A 23,414-nucleotide genomic window follows, 5' to 3' on the forward strand; every position below is an offset into this window, starting at 1 on the left:
TACCCTGGCTTCATGGGGCTGTGTGAGCTGGATGGGCATTGGTCTGGAACTCTGACTGGGCCATCAAGAACAAGGCATTTTCTTTCTGTTGTGGCATCAGTTAGAAGGACGTAAATCTAGAGCTTCAGGAACCACTACCTAGAGAGTACCTGCAGGAGAATGAACGCAACTCAGAGGAAAGCAGGGCTGAGCGAGGAAGAGATGGAGTCCTGACAGCAACTTCTGAGCCCCTGGATCCAGCCATTCCTGAAGTCCAAATTTGCCCCTGGACTTCACAGTACCGGAAAGTAACAATCCCCTGGAGAAGGGCGAGGCACCCGACTCCAGTATTCTTGCCTGGAGAACCCCATGGACAGAGGAGCCTGGCAGGCTCCAGTCTATAGTGCTGCAAAGAGTCGGACACGACTGAAGCAACTTAGCACACGTGCAAGGTAACACAAACTTAAAAAAAAAAAAAAATCCAGTTCAAGTTAGCTTGTCATTTGAAACTGAAAAAGCAGGAACAAAGACAGGAGAACCAAAAGCATAAGAAGGAGGGAAACGAAAGGAGAAGATTATGTTTATGGATGTGGGATCCAAAAGCAATTCAAGTCTGTCTCCTGTAAGTGAAGAAAGGTGACACATAGGAATCTGTTCCATTTTTCATAGGAAGCACAGATAATCAGACAGGAAGCACAGATGATCAGAACCGTGGCTCTGCCTTATTACTGTGATTCCCCTTGCCATATTCTAAAACTAAAATGAGTGTATTTTCTGATGTTTGACGATCCTGCAACCATCGTGAAGAGAAAGGAATGAGCCGTCACTGAGCAGAGATGTCTTTTAAGAGAGAGCTTTTTTTTTTTAGGGAAGGAGATAAGATCACAGCGACGGCCCGAGTCTTACCTGGCATGGCGTGGACGAGGTCCCCGCACAGAACAAAGAATTTGGGCTTGGGGTTCAGTTTGTTGATGGCCTGGACTGCTTGCTCAGCCAGACGGATCTCCTGTTCCCACTCATCACCACCGTTGTCACAGTCCCCAGTGGCCCAGGCCTTCATCAGTCCAAACTGGGGGTCTGCACCTTGGATGAAGTAGAACGGGCCTTTCCATTCCCTTTCCTTTTCTTAAAAAGAAAAAGAAAGAAAAGGAGAGAAGAAACATTATAACATCTGTCAGGGAAAGCATCCAGGTTATTGTGTGAGTGGATACAATATTTTTCTTAAATTAAGTAGGTCATTTTAATAAGCTGCTGTTCAAACATACCATTTTCCTGTCATCAGCTAGAGGATTTTGATTTATACTAATTATGCCTGGGACCCGGTGATTCCCAAAAGCTGGGAGAAAAAAAAAAAACACCACGTGGGCTGTTAACAGTCACGCAACCAAGCTGTTTCTTTAAAAACTAGATGGCCAAGATGAAGCACAGAAGTATCACGGCATGCTGTATAGAGCATATTAATGTTCAATAGTTTTTTAATTACAATTTAAAATACTGCAAATTGAAAGTTGCCAGAAGTATTATGTTTAAATGACTAGGTGAAGTGCTGTCAAATCTTTTACGCCAGGCTTAATGGCACAATTTGCGCTGTTTCAAGGGATGTGACAGAAATTTAATTACAAAACTTGGAGTTCAGAAGCTCTGGCTATCTGGTTGGAAAGGCAGTGCCAAAAATGAAATCTTAGTCAATGTGGGGGGAAAAAAAAAAAGACGCTAACATTTCCAAGGCAGTGTGATGTGGGCATAGGTGAGGTGTGAGGCTGTGGGTCAGGGTGGGGGAACCAGAATCTTTCGTTCTTTATGTTCTTGGAAAGCACTTATATCACCTGAAGGTAAGTTATCAGACTGCCCTGACTACTGGTTTTGCCAAAGCCTTGGGGGCCACAGGCCTCTATCCTAATCTGCCAGCAGTGTCTGCATTTGCAGAGCTAGAATGCCCATCAGTGGGCACAGAGGTTTCAAACTGTGGTTTCAAACTTCTCTTTGGCCACAGAATCCTTCCTTCAAACAAAATCACACGTGGCAGACCAATGTTGATAACATGTAGCCTCCTCTGCCCAAACGGGCTCTGGGGACAGAGCAGCCTGAACACATTTACTCACTCATCAGGCCCAGATTTTATCCTCGGCCCAGAGAGGTGACACTACCTGCTTGACGGCCACCAGCCATCAGCTGCAGGGACAGAACTACCCTGTGACCTTGAGACTGTCTTCTTTTGAACAAATGACTGTATTTTGCAGGTGAACTGCATAAATGGCATTTGCTCTGGAAGTCAAGAGGATACTAGAATTTCCAGAAAGCCCTCTGGCATCATTTCACATCTCTGTGTTCATCTCACCCATTTACTCGACATTTACTGAAAGCCCACTGTTTGCCAGGCCCTGTGTGACGTGCCGACGACACACGAGAGGACCTAGATAGGTGAGGTCCTGGCTCTCTTGAGCTTAGTTCTCATGAGGAGTGAAGTGAAGTCGCTCAGTCGTGTCTGACTCTTTGCGACCCTCTGGACTGTAGCCCACCAGGCTCCTCCATCCCTGGGATTCTCTAGGCAAGAATACTGGAGTGGGTTGCCATTTCCTTCTCCAGGGGATCTTCCTGACCCAGGGATTGAACCCAGGTCTCCTGCATTGCAGGCAGACGCTTTAACCTCTGAGCCACTAGGGAAGCAGCAGCAAATAAGGACTTACACGGAGAGGGTAGCCAGAGGGTGCCAAGGGCTCTGCAGAGGATTAAGGGGGAAGGTGGCGCAAGTGGCAAAGAATCCACCTGCCAATGCAGGAGATGTAAGAGATAAGAGTTTGATCCCTGGGTTGGGAAGATCCCCTAGGGAAGGGCATGGCAACCCACTCCAGCATTCTTGCCTGGGAAATCCCATGGACGGAGGAGCCTGGCGGGCTACAGTTCACAGGGTTGCAAAGAGTTGGACACGACTGAATTGACTTAGCACAGCACACAATGGCTAATTTAAATTGGATGCACCAAGAAGTGGTGTCATTTAAGCTGAGATCCAGATGTCGCACACAACCTTTTAAAAGTCCAGGGTCACCCTCCCACCCACCTTGCCTAGCTTACTATCATCTCAAGAGTGGATCTCAGGCTTCAGGTCTCCCTTCCTTTTCTTCCTTCTTTTCCAAAGCTTAAGAAGACAAGCATGTAAACAAACAAAACTACCTACACACACTTGCCAGAACAAATTGTATATGTGTGCTAATCTGCTGGTTCCTGACCTACAGCTCAGAATCCTAGCTCTTCAGTCAAGTCACCACCAACCTGAACTCAAGTCTGAACAAGGACCATGAAATCCTGTTGCATGCATCCCACTGCCAAGGACAGCAGCTCAGCACTACCACAAATTTGACTCACATTCATCGAGCCTTACTGCTCGTGGCAGAATGAATCCAGAATGCTCCCAAAGACCCCTGAGTCCTGATATTCACATCCTGTGGGATCTCCTCCCCTTGACTGCAGGCTGGACCTGGACCTGCTTAGCGACTTGCCTCTAATAAGCAGAATACAGTTATGGGATGAGCCTCCAGAGACTGGATGCATATCTTGGGGTATGCTATGAAAACAACCTAAATGCTCCTCGATGGACAAACGGACAAAGAAAATGTGGTGTTGACACACTGGGGAATATTATTCAGCCCTTAAAAAGGAAACCCTGCCATTTGGGACAATATAGACGGACCTGGAGGACACTAAGCTAAATGCAAGAAGCCAGACACAGAAGGACAAACACTGCATGATCTCACTAGTATGTGGAATCCAAAAGAGTCAAATTCATAGAAGCAGAAAGCAGGATGGTGGTTTCCAGGGGCTGGGGGTGAGGAAAACAGGGAGATAAGCTCCAATACTTTGGCCACCTGATGCAAAGAGCTGATTCACTGGAAAAGACCCCGATGCTGGGAAAGACTGAAGGCAACAGGAGAAGGGGGCAGCATCTCTGACTCAGTGGCCATGAGTTTGAGCAAACTCCGGGAGATAGTGAAAGACAGGGAAGCCTGGCGTGCTGCAGTTCACGGAGTCGCAAAGACACAGACATGACTTAGTGACCAAACAACAACAAAGTTTCAGTCATGCAAGATGAATAAGTTCTATCTTCTATACAGGAGGGTGCCTACAGCTAGCAATACTGTATTGGAGACTTAAAATTTGCTAAGAAGGTAGATCTTAAGTGTTATCATCACACATACATAATAACAACAACAACAAAATAAAGTGGGCAGGAAGAAACTTCAGGAGGAGATGCACGTTTATGATAGATGTCTATGGGAGTGATGGTTTCACGGATGTAAAGTTATCCCCCAACTCTCGGACCTGGACACACTGAATATGTACAGCTTTTCACATGTACAGCTTTTCACACTTAAATGCAGTGGTTCTGAAAAGGAGCGAGATTAAGCAAAAACAAAACAAAAGGCCCCAACTTCCATCTTGCTTGCTCTCCCTCACTCTCTCTTGGAGCACACGTCCTGAAGGGAAAAGGCTCCAAGATGAGTAGCCCAAATGTGGCAAGGGACCGAGGGAGGCCTCTGGCCAACACCCTGTGAAGACCGGAGCCCTCCCCACGCAGCCACCTGAAAGGAACGGAAACTTGCCATGGGCACGTGGGTGCCCCTGGAAGAGGATTCGCCCAGGCGAGCTTCTGGATGAGGCCACACCCCAGGTGACACCTGACAGAGCCCTCCTGAGACCCTGCAGCAGAAGGACACGGCTAGGCTGCACCCAGATTTCTGATGGGAAATCGGAGGTACTGTGACTTAGTTGCCTCAAACTGCCAAGCTCCTGGGGTGACTTGTTAACACACATCAGGACTTCCCTGGTGATCCAGTGGTTAAGAATCCACCTGCCAAGGCAGGGGGTCCCTGGTCGGGGAAGATCCCACATGCCACAGAGCAACTAAGCCCATTTGCCACAGTTATTGAGCCTGAGCTGCAGAGTCTGGGAACCGGAACTGCTGAGCCCACGTGCCGCAACTCCTAAAGCCTGTGCACCCTAGAGTTCTGCAACAAGAGAATCCACCACAGTGAGAAGTCTGTGCACCACAACTAGAGAAAGCACCCACTCGCCGTATCTAGAGAAGGCCCAAGAGCAGCAACGAAGACCCAGTGCAGCCAATAAGAAAAATAATAAAACTAATTTTAAAAATATCTGTTACACAGATCAGACGCCAGGAAGGAGTCAGCAACACTTCTTCACAAGCTGAAGGTTGGTGTCCTGAAAAAAACTGAGATTCTGACTTGTGTTTTAAAGTCCGTTGTTGGCACTGTTCATTCATTTTACTTAAATAGTAACCTTTTGGTGCTGATGAATGCTTTTCACTGCTTTTCCTGTTTCGGAGGCAGTTTGCAAAGCGGTTTAAACTGGATATATTAAACAGGGAGGGGGATGATCGTCATCTGAAGGTTGGGGCATAAATCAATCTGCTACAACAAATAAAATTTATAAACAGTTTTCTACAGTAACATTTTAACAAACATAGTTTTATATGACAAATAGTCATAGTCCTGGAAAGTCAGTAGTCTTTGGAGGTATTAAATCTTTCATTATTACTCGTTTACTTAGCAAAAGCTTAGAATCTCAAATTTATGATGACAAGGCGCAAAATAAACAGATTTGATCTAAAATAAAGGACAGCTCACATGTCACTGTTCCATCTACTTTATCCGTCTAATAAAGGCAATCTGTTGATTCAGGGCTCTGCGTTCTCAGAAGCACCTGGAGCCTCTTAAAGTTCCTGCCACAGAAGTCTGTGTGGTCTTTGGTCTCGATTTTAATCAAGGCTGAATTAAAGATACTTGAGGCTGGTAAGGCTCAGTACTGGGTGGAGGAAGCTTTTTGTACACTTATACCTTCCCTGCCCCCTCAGAAGGGCAGATTTTTATATTAGGAAAGCGAATTCTTAACATCTGCATTAAGTTATTTCACCAAAGTCAAGAGTTACCCCCAGGACAGGGCTCAGGTATTAGTTGACTGACACCTACAAGAGCCTGGGAAAGCTTACAACGCCTTCCTTTCAGGGCAGAGCAAATGTCTGCCCCCCAACCCCACACACACCCAGAACAGACCAGCTTCTCTCTTTAGAATCCTGGAAAGCACTGTTCTGCCAGCTGAAACCGACGAAGTCTGGATACAGTAAGGTCTATCCCTAAAGCTCCCTGATACACAATCAGGGCATTTAAAAAACGCTTATGGGAGGCTTTCCTGGTGTTCCAGTTGTTAAGAATCCACTTGCCAATGCAGGAGACAGGAGTTCGATCCCTGGTCCAGGAAGATCCCACAGGCCTTGAGGCAACTAAGCCCAAGTGCCACCACTGCTGAAGCCCATGTGTCCCAGAGCCATCAAGAGAAACCTCCACAGTGAGGAGCCGGTTCACTGCAACTAGAGAAAGCCCACGTGCAGCACCAAAGACCCAAAGCAAATCAATAAAATTAAACACACACACACACACTTCATTTTTTAAAATTTTCCTAGTCTGAAAGGGCCTAAATGTGCTCTGCAACAAGAGAAAACCTCCACAGTGAGAAGCCGGTTCACTGCAACTAGAGAAAGCCCACGTGCAGCACCAAAGGCCCAAAATAAATAAATAAAAACTTCATTTTAAAAAATTTTCCTAGTCCGAAAGAGCCTAAGTGTGAGACAGCCTGGTAAACGCCTGACAACCCAAATGAAGGAACAGAAATACCTGGAAGCGGACACTGAGGGAGAAGGTGAGGATGAGCAGAGAGCAGCTAGGAGATGCTTGGGCACCGGGGGCGGAGCTGAGCCTCCGCCTCAGTCCTCAAGGCCTGGTCCACGGACCAGCAACATCACCATCCCCCGGAGCTCATGGGAAAGCCTGTCACCCCAGACCTAGAATCTGCGCTTTAACAACTCCCAGGTGATTTTATGCAGATCTAACTGTGAAAAGCACTCGCGTGCAACTAACTAAGGAACCGCTTGAACGTGTTTTATATCAAAAAGAAAGAAATAGTTTCCCTAAATTGAAATAATGTCTTGGCGGGATTTTGTTGTTGCTGTTAGTGGTTACGGGTTTTGTTTTGCATATTTTCCTATTCCTTCTGATGTCCAGCTCAGGTTGTTCTCGTTCACTCGCTAAGTCATGTCCGACTGTTTGTGACCCCATGGACTGCAGCACTCCAGGCTCCTCTGTCCACTACCATCTCCTGGAGTTTGCTCAAATTCATGTCCGTTGAGTTGGTGATGCCATCTTATACCAGTTCAGGTATTTGGTCCTAAACATTTCTCCATCTTATCTATTACTATCTAATTATTTCTTCCTTTAAATCACCTTTCAAAACCAATTCAATATTCCTTATAAGAATTCCGGGCTTCCCTGGTGGCTCAGACGGTAAAGCATCTGTCTGCAGTGCTGGAGACCCGGCTTTGATCCCTGGGTTGGGAAGATCCCCTGGAGAAGGAAATGGCAACCCACTCCAGTATTTTTGCCTCGGAAATCCCAAGGATAGAGGATCCTGGCGGGCTACAGTCCATGAGGTCACAAAAGAGTCCGACACAACTCAGTGACTAAAATAACAACATCCTATGAAGGCTGAAGGCTTATCTCCTACAAGCCCATCTTTCCCCCCTAAAGAACTGGAGGCTGTACGGGAGGGATTCTTACGGGAGTTACTTCAAGCATCCTTCTCATTTAACCAAGTGGGGAATACGGAGGCCTGTCTAGAGAGCTTAATCATGGCTCAAGTTCAAGGTTACACAGTTTATGAGCAGTGGCTTCTACAGTTCAGAGTCTCCGGGCTGGCCTGGAGAGGAGACAGCCATGCATGAAAAAGACGCAATGTTCCCTGGGCTGCCTGCAAGCTGCCCACCTCCATAAAGACATTTTTGTCTCCAAAGAGTTTCCTTTAAATGGCACATCTTGGTGAATTAGAAGGCAGTACACAAAGCCAATGCTGGCAGGGCCCAGAGCTCTTCCCCAGGAAGCTGTGAAGCACACAGACCCTGCCAACAGCAGAGGGCTGATTCAGGGTGACAGGCTGGGGCCCAGGACTTCTTTCTTCTGTAGGATGCTAACTGGTAATCTCCCCCGGAGATAACACACTCCAGGTCTCTGGATGTGATCTGCCTAGCAGATGTGTTCTGTTTGGCCCATGCAGTGTTTATAAAATTCTGAATTTGTTGCCAACAGTTTAAGCGCATGAGTTTCATACATATACCTGGCTTCCTGGATTCTCATGGAAAATCTGGCCACAACAGGCCCAAATGGACTGTGCCAATGAATGGCAGGGACTAAGAATAGTAACTGCCCCTTTACTGGGGTAAATGCTCTGGAATTCACCACGGTCCACACCTGGCCCCATTCACCACCTGGTCCCTGAAGCCATGTGGGATGAGAAGCCCTTATCTTTGGTACCCTTTCATTTTGCTTAGAGGTACAGAAGAGGAGGCTCACGAGGTCAAGGGTAAATAACCTGCTCGAGACTAACAAGGGGTGAGGGGCAGAACCAGACCGATTATGCCACAGAGCCTTCACTTCAGGGCAGGTGATCACAATGGTGAAATTACTCATCCGGCTAGGAGTGTTGAGCTCTGCTCAAATGACAAGCCAGAAACAGACAAGCTCCAAGCTACCAAGATAAACTGCCATAATTTAGAATGTTACCAGAGCCTACATCAAATTTTAAAATTTTAAAATACTTCTTAAAGGATAAACACACCTTAGAGAGAAACCTGGTTAATCCATCAGACCTGATTCATCCATTGTATACAGAGTAACAATATTTGGCCAATTACAAATTTCTGCTAATAGAGGCTTTTTTTTTTTTTTCAAAATCAAGGGATAAAAATGATTCCGGATGGTACTAAAGCATGGTCAGGAAAGGCCTGCAAGTCTCCCTTGAGCGTTATTAAGTGCAAAGAGGCTCTACACAAAGAATCTTAAACACCTTTTAAAATTCACACAATTCCCTACCAAGAATCCTTCCTTCCTATGAGACTGTTTATGTGCCAGTATCCTGACTGAAAGACAGGTATTCAAAATGCAATCCTTCCTTACATTTTGCACATAAGTATCACAAACTACATGTCTTCTTGGATTTGTCTCTGCCAATATATTTCCTCTCGTTTTTATTACACTTTGGGGGCATATTTGTCAACTGTTAATGAAATCTGTCCTTTTAATATACATACCAAGAATGAGAAATTTTATTGATCTTTTCATTCTTACCAGTTAATCAATTAGTAACCATAATAAATGCACGCCCCAAAAGCAAATGAATCATCCAACTAGGAAAAGGCCTACAGGAATCAGTCATGTCACTAATACCTGATACTCTAATAATTTGTTTTCATGGTGTGTTAAACCTGCTATTTTATAGGCAACCCCAAATAATTAAAGATGGAATACAGTATGACAGATAGCTTTCTGAATTTACTTTAATTTCTTTTTTCCATTTGTTTATCTGGCTGGGTCTTTTCTTTGTGACGTATGAACTCTCAGTTGCAGCATGTGGGATCTAGTCCCATGACCAGGGATTGACTCCAGGCCCCCTGCACTGGGAGTGTGGAGTCTTAGCCACTGGACCACCAGGGAAGTCCCCTGAATTTTCTTTTTATAAATGAAATTCTCATATTCTACATGTAGTGTGACTTTTGGAAGACAGAGTTAAAATCACCAGACAGTTGTTAAAAAATCTGAGAGCTTGGGCTTCCCTGGTGGTCCAGTGGTTGAGAATCTGTCTGCCAAGGCAGGGGTCACAGTTTCCATCCCTGGTTAAGGGAAGATTCCACACGCCGCAGAGCAACTAAGCCTGTGCGCTACAAGAGCAGCCACTGCAAAGCAGGGCCCACACACCGCCTCTACAAAGTCGCCCCCCACTAGCTGCAACTAGAGAAGAGCCCTCGCAGCAATGCAGACCCAGCATGGTCAAAAACGAAAAATTATTAAAAAAAGAAAAAGTCTGAGAGTGGGCGGTCTGATTCACAAGGTTCCTATCAGTATAACACATCACCGCACTATCAGAATATTTAAGAATTCAATGCTGTGACTCCTGTTAACCGACTCAAAATAATACATGAACTGGGACTACAGGCACCACATCTCTCCACTGGACTAGAAAGAGAATTAACTCAGCATTAACTGACAGTGCCACCACTCCAGGTCCGGCCTTCATCCTTCCCACCCAGGGGACAGCTCCACCACGACAGCTCTGTGCAGGACTGCCCGCTCTGTGCCACCTCAGCCAGTCCCCACCACCAGACTCTGCCTAAAATGCTCACCCTGATCACCACACTCCCTCGCTAAAGGGCCACCGCCTTCCAATCTCCATGAGAAACGGTCCACATTTGCTTTCCCTTTCCAGCACACTGTCAGCATGCGTCGCATGGTTCCTGGCAGGTGGGAGGCATTCAGTAAACATTTGGTGAAAGGATAAATGAAGATGTCAGTGGATCCTCGCTCCTGCTGGCACCTGGAGCTAAAACGTTGCCTGAAACTCATCCAGCTGCACTGATTACTGTTCCCATTAGACGAGTGGCTCTAAACCAGGGATGATTTCCATCCGTCACACTGGGAGGGGGATGGTGCTTCTGGCATCCAGTGGACAGCGGCCAGGGATGGTGCTGAACATCCCACATTTCAAGGGCAGCCCCACAAAAAGAAGGATCCAGCCCATGTTGAGGCTGAGACCGAAGAGCCCTGCACAAGACATGCCGAAGGCTCCCACCACGTGGATCCGTATCAGCTCCTCAAACGCAGTGCCTTCCTGCCTCTTCCTCCAGGGGCTGCGCTCCTTTCTACCAGCTCTTCCTGCTGGGATGCCATCTGTCCCTCCGGGCCCAGCTCTCACGCTGACTCCCCTCCCCTGCAAGTGGATGTAGCTCTGCCTCCTCCCCTCATTCAGCTAGTCTGTTCTGAGGACAGGTGCCCTGCAGGTCACCTGAATTCAACGGTGGACAAGGCTGCAGGTCCCATTCCTAAAGACCGTACAGAATGGTGGTGAGACAGACAAGGAACAGGTCAGCCACCAAGCTCATCGCACACTGTGCTCCTCGGTACTGCAGAAGTAAGCAGGGTGAACACGGATGGAGTAACTGGTGGGTGGGAGAGCTCTGCAGTGGATGGAGCAGCGAGGCAACATGGAAGATGAGATCTGAGGATGAGACAGTCAGGCGGGGGACAGGGGGATGCACCCCAGGCACAGCACACAGCAAAAACCAGACCCTGAGACAAGAGGCAAATGTGAATATAGGGCAGAAGATAAGACCCATCATACCCAGAGATACGGGCTTGTGGAAGGGCTTCAAGACCTTGGACCACTTTGGGATTTCATCTCCCAAAGCTTGAGTGGCAGAATTAAATCCCATTTCCCCCCTTTACCAACTCTGTGGCATGATGCAAGTGTCTAACCTCTCAGGGCCTTAGTTTCCTTATCAGTAAAGGCTTCCCAGGTGGCTTCCCAGGTGGCTTCCCAGGTGGCTCAGTGGTAAAGAATTCACCTGCCACGCAGGAGACACAGGTTCGATTCCTGATTCAGGAAGATCACCTAGAGAACTAAATGGCAACCCACTTCAGTGTTCTTGCCTGGAGAATCCCATGGAGAGAGGAGCTTGGCAGGCTACAGTCCATGGGGTCGAAAAGAGTCGGACACAACTTAGCAACTAAACAACAACAAAGAGAAACTCATGTAGTTTATAAGCGTTGCTGAGTTACTGAGTTAATATATGTGAAGCACGCAGACTTGGCACAGTGTAAGTCGTCAAGTATGAGCTTCTATAACCATGACTGTTACTCATGGTAACTCCTACCTCTGTCCTAGCAGAATCCTCAAAATCTTACCCATTTCTTTGTTCCCCAGAGCACATAGCAGGGCTCAGAAAATATCTGATTGTGTGCATATGTGTGTGTATGTGCGCGCGCGTGCACACGTGTGTGTGCATGCTTTTGTCTTAATATCTTTTCCGTCACATACTGAGGATACTGCTTTGGTTATGAAATGGCAAACATGGGTAGCTGTACAGCTGCCTGGAAGCTTTCTGGCTAAAGAGCAAATGCCAATGAAATGAAATTTTTGTAGCTCCTCGCTGCAGCGATCGGCACTGTGAATCACAATCTAAATGTCTTCAGTGATACCTCTCATCTTCCCTGGGGACTAATCTCATTTTAGTGGTTAAAAATATATATATATATATATTACACACACAACAGTAGCAAAATAATCTTCACCACTTTGGGACTCTTTCTGGTTTAACAAACCAAATGTCCCAACAGGAAGACTGCCAGAACCAAATGCTGCAGTTAACAGCGTCTTTCATTAGTGGCTGCCTGGGCCTGGGGGGTAGGGTGGGGGTGCTGAGGATGGGGGGTGGGAGCTAAGCAATGTGGGGTTTTACTTTAGGGTGGGGAAAAGGTTCTAAAATTGGCTGTGGGGATAGTGGCGCATCTCTGTGCATAGACTAAAAGCCACCAAATTGTTCGCTTTGAAAGGGAGAACTGTGTGGTATGTGAAGCTGTTTTAAAGCAGTGTCCCTCTCCTCCCCCAAAATAATTAAGTGTGACAGTGAAATCCAGAGTCTCCGAATTACGTTTCCTAAGTACCAAAGTGAATTTACCCAACCTCTTTTCTTGGCCTCTGCATGTCCAAAGGTAGCTTTAGAGATACACAAAAGACTGAATCACAGCTTGGCTCCCACACTTGCCATGTGGGTACAAGGGGCCTGCCAGTATCTTTATCTGCAGCCCTTCAGAGAAGTAAGAAGGCAGTCGGGCCAGGAGGGCTCAGCCAAGCGGCTCTCAGCATCAGTGCACTTGGCCGATGTTGTTCTAGACAATGACTAAGTTGAGGTGGTGGGGGGGGGGACATTTTCCAAACCTCTGTCACTTTTCAGAAGCCGAACTCCACTCAGGGCCCGGCTGTGCTGGGCGGAGGTTTGCTGTGACTTTTCTGCGCCATTCTCCATGATTCGTTGCCAAGACAGCCAGTGACCACTGGCCCGGGCAGCGCTTCAGGGAGAACTGGAAGCAGGAGCTTGCTCTGGGCAGAGGCAGTCCTGCAGGCAGAGGCTGGGTAAATGGGGGCCCTGGATGGGAAGAGATGGCCACCCTTCCCTGAGACAGATGAAGCTCCACAGGGCAGGGGCGACTGCCTGGAAACAAGCACCACCCCCAGCAGATGCCTCTGAGTAAGGCACCAACCACCCAGGGGTGCGTGGCTTGCAAGGGTCCTGTTGATTGGCTCAGTATCCTGGTTCCTGCTGGTTTTGTCCAGAGAAAACATGGTGTGTATAAGTGGTGGGTTAGTGGATACACATACGTGATCAGGGGACATTATACTCATTTTCATTTGTTTATTCACATAATGAAAGGCCACTGAAGGTCCATGGCTGCCAGACTTCCTCCTAGGCCCGGGCTTCTTGCCCTCCCAGGAATTTATCATCTAGGGCAGGAAAGGACATCAAAGTCACAGGAGTATAGACACAATTCTATTCACTGATGCAAAGAGCTGACTGGCTGAAGGCAGGAGAAGGGGACGACAGAGGATGAGATGATTGGATGGCATCACCAACTCAGTGGACATGAGTTTGAGCAAACTCCGTGAGATGCTGAAGGCCAGGGAAGCCTGGCATGCTGTGATCCATGGGGTGGCAAAGAGCTGGACACAGCTGAGTAACTGAACAATTATCATAAAAGAATGGTGACGGCAAATGGCAGGGGACCTGACTCAGGACGGGAGAACCAGCCCAGGCCTGAAGAATGAAGAAGCAGTGAAGAGGAAGACAGAGACAAACCGCGACCAGGCCTGACAGAGCTGGGTTTTGTTTCAAAGATCTGACTCTGGGTGCTGTTCAGGAAACACACTGGAAGCATAGAGATGGACTGACCCTCTTTCCCTTTTCACTTTCATGCACTGGAGAAGGAAATGGCCACCCACCCCAGTGTTCTTTTGCGTGGAGAATCCCAGGGATGGGGGAGCCTGGTGGGCTGCCGTCTATGGGGTCACATAGGGTCGGATACGACTGAACCGACTTAGCAGCAGCAGCAGCAGCAGCAGGTGTGCCCGGAGTGCTGTGGGCGCTGGGACATGGAGAAGGGGGAAAAGCAGAGGTCAGAGTGACTCCTGGGCTGCCAGTGGGACAGAGGAGCTGGGAGAGCCTGAGAAGGAGCAGACCAGGGGGTGGGGTGGGGGGACATAAATGAGGCGCTCCATCCTGCTCTGCTGGGTTCCGGTGGCGAGGCCAAAGGGCTAGGAGCCAGAAGAGCTGCGTGCTCCTCTGAACCCTCCTGCTTACGAGCCCCCGGACCTGAGATCACCGAGTGCCACGGTGCCCCACGCAGATCCACATACAATGCACTCGCCACCCAAGCCGCTCCTTAACACAGATCTGGCCACCACTCGGCCTCCATCTTACAGCTGAGGACCTGCAGCAATAGCTCCATGAGGAGTGTTCTTCTTTTTCTTTAAACAAGGAGACATGGGGGAGTCTGGACATTCTTTTGCTCATTTCCTGGGGGTCTGATGCCACTCCAAAATCACTGCAGATGGTGACTGCAGCACGAAATTAAAAAACACTTGCTCCTTGGAAGAAAAATTATGACCAACCTAGATGGCATATTAAAAAGCAGAGCCATTACTTTGCCAACAAAGGTCCATCTAGTCAAGGCTACAGTTCTTCCAGTAGTCATGTATGGATGTGAGATTTGGACCATAAAGAAAGCTGAGCACCAAAGAATTGATGCTTTTGTGGTGTTGTAAAAGACTCTTGAGAGTCCCTTAGACTGCAAGGAGATCCAACCAGTCCATCCTAAAGAAAATCAGTCCTGAATGTTCATGGGAAGGACTGATGCTGAGGCTGAAACGCCAATCCTTTGGCCACCTGATATGAAGAACTGACTCATTTGAAAAGACCTTGATGCTGGGCAAGATTGAGGGCAGGAGGAGAAAGGGATGACAGATAATGAGATGGCATCCTCTCATCCAGCTGGATGGCATCACCAGCTCAATGGACATGAGTCTGAGTAAACTCTGGGAGTTGGTGATGGACAGGGAGGCCTGGTGTGCTGCAGTCCATGCGGTCGCAAAGAGTCAGACACGACTGAGCGACTGAACTGAACTGATGCCACAACAGACGTGGTCCTGAGAGTGGCCGGCAGCCGGCCTGGGGCTTCTGCAGTCTCCACTTGCCCTGGCCCCATGTTATTGCCCCTTGCTCGTTGGAGGGTTTGACAAAGTTAAAAATCACACATTACACGAATATAAAAAGTCATCGCTGAGTCCTCTCCTTGAAGAAGACACTCCCTTAACAGACGTCCACTAGACCAACGTGAAGGTGTCACCAATACTCCCCATGCCCCTGCAAAGGCTCTGATCGTGGCCCAGGGCAAGCCGGCGGCCTCTCCATGCTCGGCAGACCTCTGCCCTGACCCTCATGGAGTTGCCCTCAGATCTGTTCATGCCTACACTCATTTTTAAATCGTCTAATTTAATTAAAATCAGAGAAATAGGAATGTAAAAAATGTTGCTTCTGATAAAGCAAAGATGGCTGCTTTGGGAAGACTCAATAAAAGCAAGCTGGTAAAAAATAAAATATAATTGAATTAGGTACTGGGGAGGCAAGTGAAAAGATCTGATGAGTATAAACCTAAAAGAATCCTTTGCTCAGAATACTTGCTAAGTGATTTTTAACTGACTACTCCACTGGGAAAATACCCAAACTGGAAAAGATTCCTTATGAGTGTTGTTTACACAAGAAAGGCTCCTTTGCAGGCCCATCCATAAACCCAAACTATTAATATAAGCTATGACCTTGGACTGACCTCAAAAGACTAGTAAATGAATGTACATTTATAATTAGAGTTTACATTAAAATGAAAGGCCAAAAATGTGTAATTCTTTAATAATTCCCCTTTTTAGCTAATTCTTTTCTGTTCATTGAGAAACTACCAGGCTTCTACTGTAGTAAAAAAAAAAAAAAAAAGGAAATTTCTAATTAGACCCTTACTTCATACCATACATAAAAATTTACTCAATATGGAACCAGACCTAAATGTAACAGCATAAATTATAATACTCTTAAAAGAAAACACAGGAGTAAAAATCTTCACAGTTTGGGTTTAGGTAAAGATTTCTTGGGCTTCCACACAGTAAAGAGTCTGCCTGCAATGCAGGAGACCTGGGGTTCGATCCCTGGGTCGGGAAGATCCCCTGGAAAAGGGAATGGCTACCCACCCCAGTATTCTTGCCTGGAGAATTCCATGGACAGAGGAGCCTGGGGGGCTACAGTTCTAAGATATTGCATCAAAAGGACAAGTAATCAAAGAAAAAGTTGGTAACTGGGACTTCAGAATTAAAAACTTGGGTGCTACAAATGACATCATCAAAAAAGTGAAAAAACAAGCTACAGAATGGGAGAGAAGATGTGCCAATCATATAGCTGACAAGCGACTGCATGCAGAACATACGGAGTCCATGACCATACCACCCGGAACTTGCCCGATCTCGTCAGAACACAGAAAGGACTCTAACAAACTCAATAACACAAAGAGAAACAACCCTATTCAAAAACCAGGCAAAGGATCTGAATAGATAGTTCTTCAAAGATTACAAACAGCCAATAAGCATGTGAAAAGATACCCAACATCATTAGGCATCAGGAAAATACAAATCAAAACCACAATGAGATTTCACTTCACATCTGTGTGCTGGGTTATAAGTAAATAGACAGACAGTCTCCAGTATGGATGAGGGTACGGACAAATCTGAACCACGTGCACCGCTGCTAGCAATGGAGATGGTGCAGCTGCTTTGGAAAACAGCTTGGTGGTTCCTTGAAATGCTAAACACCGCTTCTTACGTACGTGTGTGCTCAGCCACTTCAGTCGTGTCTGACTCTGCGACCCTGTGGACTGTAGCCCACCAGGCTCCTCTGTCCATGGGATTCTCTAGGCAAGAATACTGGAGTAGGGTGCCATGCCCTCCTCCAGGGGATCTTCCCAACCCAGGGATCAAACCCATATCTCCTCCACTGGCAGGCAGATTCTTTTACCACTTAGCCATCAGCTGCTGCTGCTGCTAAGTTGCTTCAGTCGTGTCCAGACTGTGTGTGACCCCATAGACGGCAGCCCACCAGGCTCCCCCGTCCCTGGGATTCTCCAGGCAAGAACACTGGAGTGGGTTGCCATTTCCTTCTCCATGGAAGACCCAAAATGAAACATAAGTCCCTACAAAAAGAACTCTATGTGGATGTTCATAACAGCTTTCTTCATGATAGCCAGTGTCCAAAGGGGAGAATGTCCATCAGTGACCAAAAAATTATCCAAATGTTCACCAATGGGTGAGTGGACAAACAAAATGTGGTAATCCATACACTGGAATATTATTCAGTAGAAAGGGACAAAGTGCTGATACAAACTGCAACATGGGTGAATCCTAAAAAGATCATGTAAAGGGAAAGAAGCTAGTCACAAAAGACCACAGACTATATGATTCCATTTATATGAAATGTCCAGAAAACGCAAAGTTACAGAGGTAAATTAGTAGCTGACAGTGCTGGGAATGGAAATATAAAGAGACTGAAAACGGACACAAAGTACCCTTTCTGGGGAGAGGACGAGTTCTAAAACTGTGATGCTGTACCACTCCACAAAATGTATTAAAAACCAGTAAAACTTAAAATGAGTGAATGTTATGGTACCTCAACAGTCATTTAAAAACAGAAGAGCAAAGAAAAAAGGCATTCAGAAACAAAAGTTCACTTGTCTTTTGGAAATGTTCTAACGGGAACTTTTTATGCACTGATTTTTACAGACAATGAGAGTGAGGAGGGAATATACCGAAACTCCTATTTTAATCACAGGAACCCTTCTTAGATAGGGAACTGGTCTGGCCTACGTGGATGGTATAATTAAAGGTATTCATTTCGTTTTCTTCATTGATAGGTTAGAATGTTTTACATAATGTTTTCAATCCTGTTCAGACTTGAACCCACATTTCCAGGTTCATTGTTCCTATAGAAGTCCTTAGGTGAGACCTGAGGAAGTAAATTTATTCTTTAGGAATTTCATTTATTGTCTGAAAGGGTTTCCAGGAGGGACCAAGAAATATTCAGAATTAGTGAACACAGTTGGCACCTCTGAAACAGCTGTGGAGGCTTAAAACGTCCAGGGAAATCATTTTTTCAGGTCAACCACTGATGATCCCTGTACTCCGAGGGGGGAAATACCTGGTGATAAAATGAGATGGAAAAACTGATTGGGACCTGAAAACAATTAAATGCAGGTAATTTTGAAGGCAGGTTTTAATCTTGGTATTTCTCCCTCTGAGAATTTCTTCAAAACAGGTGTTGTAAACTTTTCAGAAAGACCATTATTTGCTAGGAGAAAGTAGTCTTAATTAGGATACGTGTCAAGGAAATATAATTATCAATTTGCCTAATTAAAATGAATATTTGAACATGCCTGAGGATTGTGAGCCTTCTCAGGTGAGACACGTACAACTTACTTTCTATAAACATCTGTTGACGGAGCCAGGCAGATTGTGTTAGCAGGAAATGGGTGACTGAGCCAAGCTTAGCAGACAACAGAACTGCATGGGAATATTGTTCCTCAAAAATCAGCAGGAGGAAGTCTTAAAGTGCTTGCCATTGACTGTCTGTGTCCTCCCCAAATCCCTACACTGAAATCTAACTCCAAGTGTGATGATATTTGGAGATGGGGACTCTGGGAGGTGATTAAGCCGTGAGGGCTCAGTACTGGGATTATCCGAGGACTTCCCTGGTGGTCCAGTGGTTGAGAATCCACCTGCCAATGCAGGGGACATGGGTTCGATCCCTGGGCCAGGAAGATTCCACATGCCACAGGGGCAACTGAAGCCCGTGCAGCACAACTACTGAAGCCCAGTGCCGGGAGCCCATACTTCTCAATGAAGCCCGTTGACAGCAACTCGAGAGTAGCCCCTGCTCGATGCCACTAGAGAAAGACTTCACAGCAACAAAGACCCAGTGCAACCAAAAGGAAAGAAAATGTTTTAAGAAAAGAGAGAGACCCGAGAGAGCTCACTCCCCACTTCCTCCACGCGAGGACCCAGCAGGAGGACAACCATCTACTCTAACGATGCTTACACATCATTATACAGTACACAAACATTACATAAAATGCACAGCTCCAGGAGTGAACTGTAGTGCAAACTGTGGGCTCTGGCTGATCACGGGGGTCACTGCGTGTTCCTCAAGTGTACCGAACATACCACTCTGGTGGGGGATGTTGACAATGGGAGAGGCTGTCATGTGTGGGGGTGGGGTGGGCTATATGGGAAATGTCTGTACTTTCCTCCAACTTTGCTAGGAATGTGTAATTAAGCTAAAAAATTAAGTCTTTTTTTTTTAAAAAAGGAGAAGACCCATCTAAGAATCAGGAAGAAGGTTCTCACCAGACACTGAATCTGCAGGTTTCTTGACCTTGGATGGCCCTTGGACCAGCCTCCAGGATGTGAGCAATGCATTTCTGTTGTTTTTAAGGCACCCAGCCTATGGTGTTTTGTCATACCAGCCCCAGCTGGCTCGGAGAAGGCAATGGCAACCCACTCCAGTACTCTTGCCTGGAAAATCCCATGGACGAGGAGCCTGGTGGGCTGTAGTCCATGGGGTTGCTACTAGTCGGACACGACTAAGCGACTTCACTTTCCCTTTTCACTTTCATGCATTGGAGAAGGAAATGGCAACCCACTCCAGTGTTCTTGCCTGGAGAATCCCAGGGACGGGGGAGCCTGGTGGGCTGCCGTCTATGGGGTCGCACAGAGTCGGACACGACTGAAGCGAGTTAGCAGCAGCAGCAGCAGCAGCCCCAGCTGGCTAAGAGAGCACGCCTTCATTTACTTGACAAGCTTCACTTGAGAAATAAACTGTTTAATTCTGGAGGGGGCTTTCAGTAGGGAGCATGAGGGTTATCAGGGCTGTGATTCTAGGCACAGTTACTGGAGTTCACCAAAACCTCCTTGACAGGCAATGTGTATTTTGGCAAGAGACAGAAAAAGTCAGTTCCTTTCCTTTCTCTTCCAAGCCTGCCCCTGGGGCAACTCCACCAGCTTATCCCCTGCCCACAGAGCCTGAACTGGCAATGGACCTTCCAAGGGCATGGCCCAAAGTCACCAGCAATGCTAACAGGAACCTGGGACCCAGGGAAGGCAGTGACAGCGGTAGAGGCAGCCTGGGGGTGGACTAGGTGCTCAACATGCAGTGAACTGAACCCACAAGACTAGGGGTTTTAAGCCTGGCCCTCCAAAACCAGGGGTTTCCCCAGTGGCTCAGAGGTGAAGAATCTGCCTGCACTGCAGAAGACAAGGGTTCATCCCAGAGTCAGGAAGATCCCTGCAGAAGGGCATGGCAACCCACCCCAGTATTCTTGCCAAGAGAATCCTATGGACGGAGTAGCCTGGCGGGCTGCAGCTCAGAGTCAGACATGACTGAGCGACTGAACACACAGGCACGCTCCAAAGCCTGGCCTTTAGAAGCCCTGGGCTATATAGGTTCTCCATCCATGGGATCCTCTATCCATGGGATTCTCTTGGCAAGAATACTGGAGTGGGTTGCCATGCCCTTCTCCAGGGCATCTTCCCGACTCAGGGATCGAACCCACATCTCCTGCGATGCAGGCAGATTCTTTACCTCTGAGCCACCAGGGAAACCTGTGGTTTTGGAGGGCCAGGCTTAAAACCCCTAGTCTTGTAGGTTCACTTCACTGAACGTTGAGCAGCTAGTCCAACCGCAGGCTGCCTCTCCTGCCGTCACTGCCTTCCCTGGGTCACAGACCCCTGTACACACATGCTAGGCAGGCCCACTGGGCTGCTCAACCGGCAGGGGAAACCAAGCTCAGGTCCCACTCCTAGCAGTCCAAGGTCATTTCCCTCCTCCTAGCTCATCAGTTTATCTTCTAAATCTCTCGCCATACCCACATCTCTGCAATGTTTTCCCGGGTGGATATTTCTCTGGTCCTACGGCAGTCCTGGGGCAGCTCCAGTGAGCTGGGAAGCTTCATACCTCAGCACCCCTGTAATCTCCACCGGAAGCCCCCTACCACCTCCACATGTACCTCCAGCGACTGAGAATCAACAGGGTCAAAGTGAACAATGTGTGCCTTGGAAATGTTGCCTCAGGACAAGTTGCTGAGCTCCAGCATCCAATCAGACTGCACCCCAAGCTCCTCGAAAGAAGAGGCGCTGTTGCTACTGCTGCAGCCAGACCGTTCTTTCCAAAGTGGAACCAGCATCACCTCACACATGCAGCTTAAAAGCCCTTGGTGGGATGGGCTTCCCTGGTGGCGCTAGTGGCAAAGAACCTGCCTGCCAATGCAGGAGATGTAAGAGACTCGGGTTCAAACCCTGGATGGGGAAGATCCCCTGGACAAGAAAATGGCAACCCACTCAACCCACTCCAGTGCTCTTGCCTAGAAAATCCCATGGACACAGGAGCCTGGGCAGCTATAGTCTACAGGGGTCACAAGAGTCAACACGACTTAGTGACTGAATAACAACCACCATAAGATAAAAACAAAACTCCTCGATGACCCCCTTTCCCACAAGCCAGTGGTGCCACGCCGCCCCGCTCCACACTCAGGAGCTTCCCTCTTTCAACCTTCCCTTCCCGTCCCACCAGGTCAGACTTCCACTCAAACTCCGGCCCACAGTGGCCTTCCTGCCCTTCAGGGCCCAGGTCCCTCCCACTCACCCTTCAACCAGGGGCCAACACATCCTTCCCCAGGGAAGCCTCCCTCAGAACCTTGTTCGGGTCCCCTCCCTTCCCTGACATCTGCCAAGGCTGCTATTTATGCTGGTTCATGTGACCGGCAGGTTAGTATCGGGCTTTCCAAGTAGCTACATGTCAGAGGTGGACTGTGTCACTGTGTGAGTCACTGGTCGTGTCCGACTCTTTGTGACCCCATGGACTGTAGCCCGCCACCAGGCAAGAATACTGGAGTGGGTTGCCATTCCCAACTAGTTTCACTCATCAATGCCCTCCGGGATCTAATACAATCGCTGGGACAAGGCAGGTGCTTAGGACATTTGATGAGTGGGCAAATGGATGAGGCAACAGACAAATGGATGGACAGACAGATGAAACGATGGACATATGACAGACAGACTGGTGAATGGATGGTCTGGGAGATAGGTGGATGGACAGAAAAGAGAGAGAGGTAAGGGAGACAGGAGGAAGAAGAGATGGTCAAAGAGAACATTTGTTCCCAGGGCCAAGCCCTCTTCTGAGCCCTCAATCCCATCTTTTCCCATCTCCCCAGGTACTGCTCTCCAACCAGCAAACCTGCCTTTTCCATTTTTAAACCTCAGACCAATCACGTGACCTTGGGCAAGTTGCCCAGCCTTTCCGAGATTGACTTTTTCCTCACTATAGAAAGAAGAGAATCATAATAGCTAGTTCAACAGGACTGTTTTGAAGATTACATGAGATAGTCCACAGGCTTCCCTTGTGGCTCAGCTGGTAAAGAATCTGCCTGCAATGTGGGAGGCCTGGGTTTGATCCCCAGGTTGGGAAGATCCCCTGGAGAAAGGAACGGCTACCCACTCCAGTATTCTGGCCTGGAGAATTCCATGGACCAAACAGTCAGTCATGGCGTGGGGTCACAGAGTTGGACAGGACTGAGCGACTTTCACTTTCTTTCACTTGAGACCGTCCACACACAGCACAGAATACAGTGCCTGGCAAGCCATAAACAGCTGATAGATGTCAGATGCTCCTATTGTTCTTACCATCTTTACTACTGTTGTAAACCCTTCAGCCTTCCAGCAGCCTTGCTCCTTCCTCAAGCTTCTAGTGTCCTATGCCAACCTTGCATCACCAAAGGGCTCCAAGCAGAATCCTATGCTTGACTGCACATTCTCACTCTGCCATTCCTCAAGCACCATGCCCCCGGGCTTTCCTCTACAAATCTACTGAAACTGTCCTCCCAACAGTGACAGAACAATCAAACCTGCTCAGCTACCACTCACTTAGACGTCTCCAGCATCTGAGCCTGTGCACCACCCTGCCTGAGCCCCTCACCCCGGCTTTGCTACCAAGGCCAGTTCCTGAGTTTATCTTCCAAAATTTCTGGTTGCTTCCTGCTCTGAGACTTTCAGTGTGTTTTTCCCTGTTTCTTACCTGCTAAACGTAGGCATATCCTAAGGTTACACACACACAGACACACACAGACACACACAGACACACACAGACACACACACACAGACACACACACAGACACACAGACACAGACACACAGACAGACACACACACAGACACACAGACAGACACACAGACAGACACACACACACACAGACACACACACAGACACACAGACACAGACACACAGACACAGATACAGACACACAGACACACAGACACAGACACACACACACAGAGACACACACACAGAGACACAGACACAGACACACAGACACACACAGACACACACAGACACACACAGACACAGACA

General features: G+C 47.7%; 1 protein-coding gene across 2 annotated transcripts in view; it reads right to left on the reverse strand.

Annotated features, from left to right (window-relative positions):
• The window catches only part of CPPED1 (calcineurin like phosphoesterase domain containing 1), a 131,527-nt gene that overhangs the window by 103,486 nt on the left and 4,627 nt on the right, over positions 1-23,414 (reverse strand). For both annotated transcript variants that reach the window (XM_040230698.1, XM_040230705.1), the window contains exon 2: positions 886-1,104. In XM_040230698.1, the coding sequence (XP_040086632.1) occupies positions 886-1,104 (219 nt within the window). The remainder of the gene's footprint in view (positions 1-885; positions 1,105-23,414) is intronic.

This window comes from Oryx dammah, unplaced genomic scaffold (genome assembly GCF_014754425.2).
Source record: "Oryx dammah isolate SB20612 unplaced genomic scaffold, SCBI_Odam_1.1 HiC_scaffold_2, whole genome shotgun sequence".
Taxonomy (NCBI): domain Eukaryota; kingdom Metazoa; phylum Chordata; class Mammalia; order Artiodactyla; family Bovidae; genus Oryx; species Oryx dammah.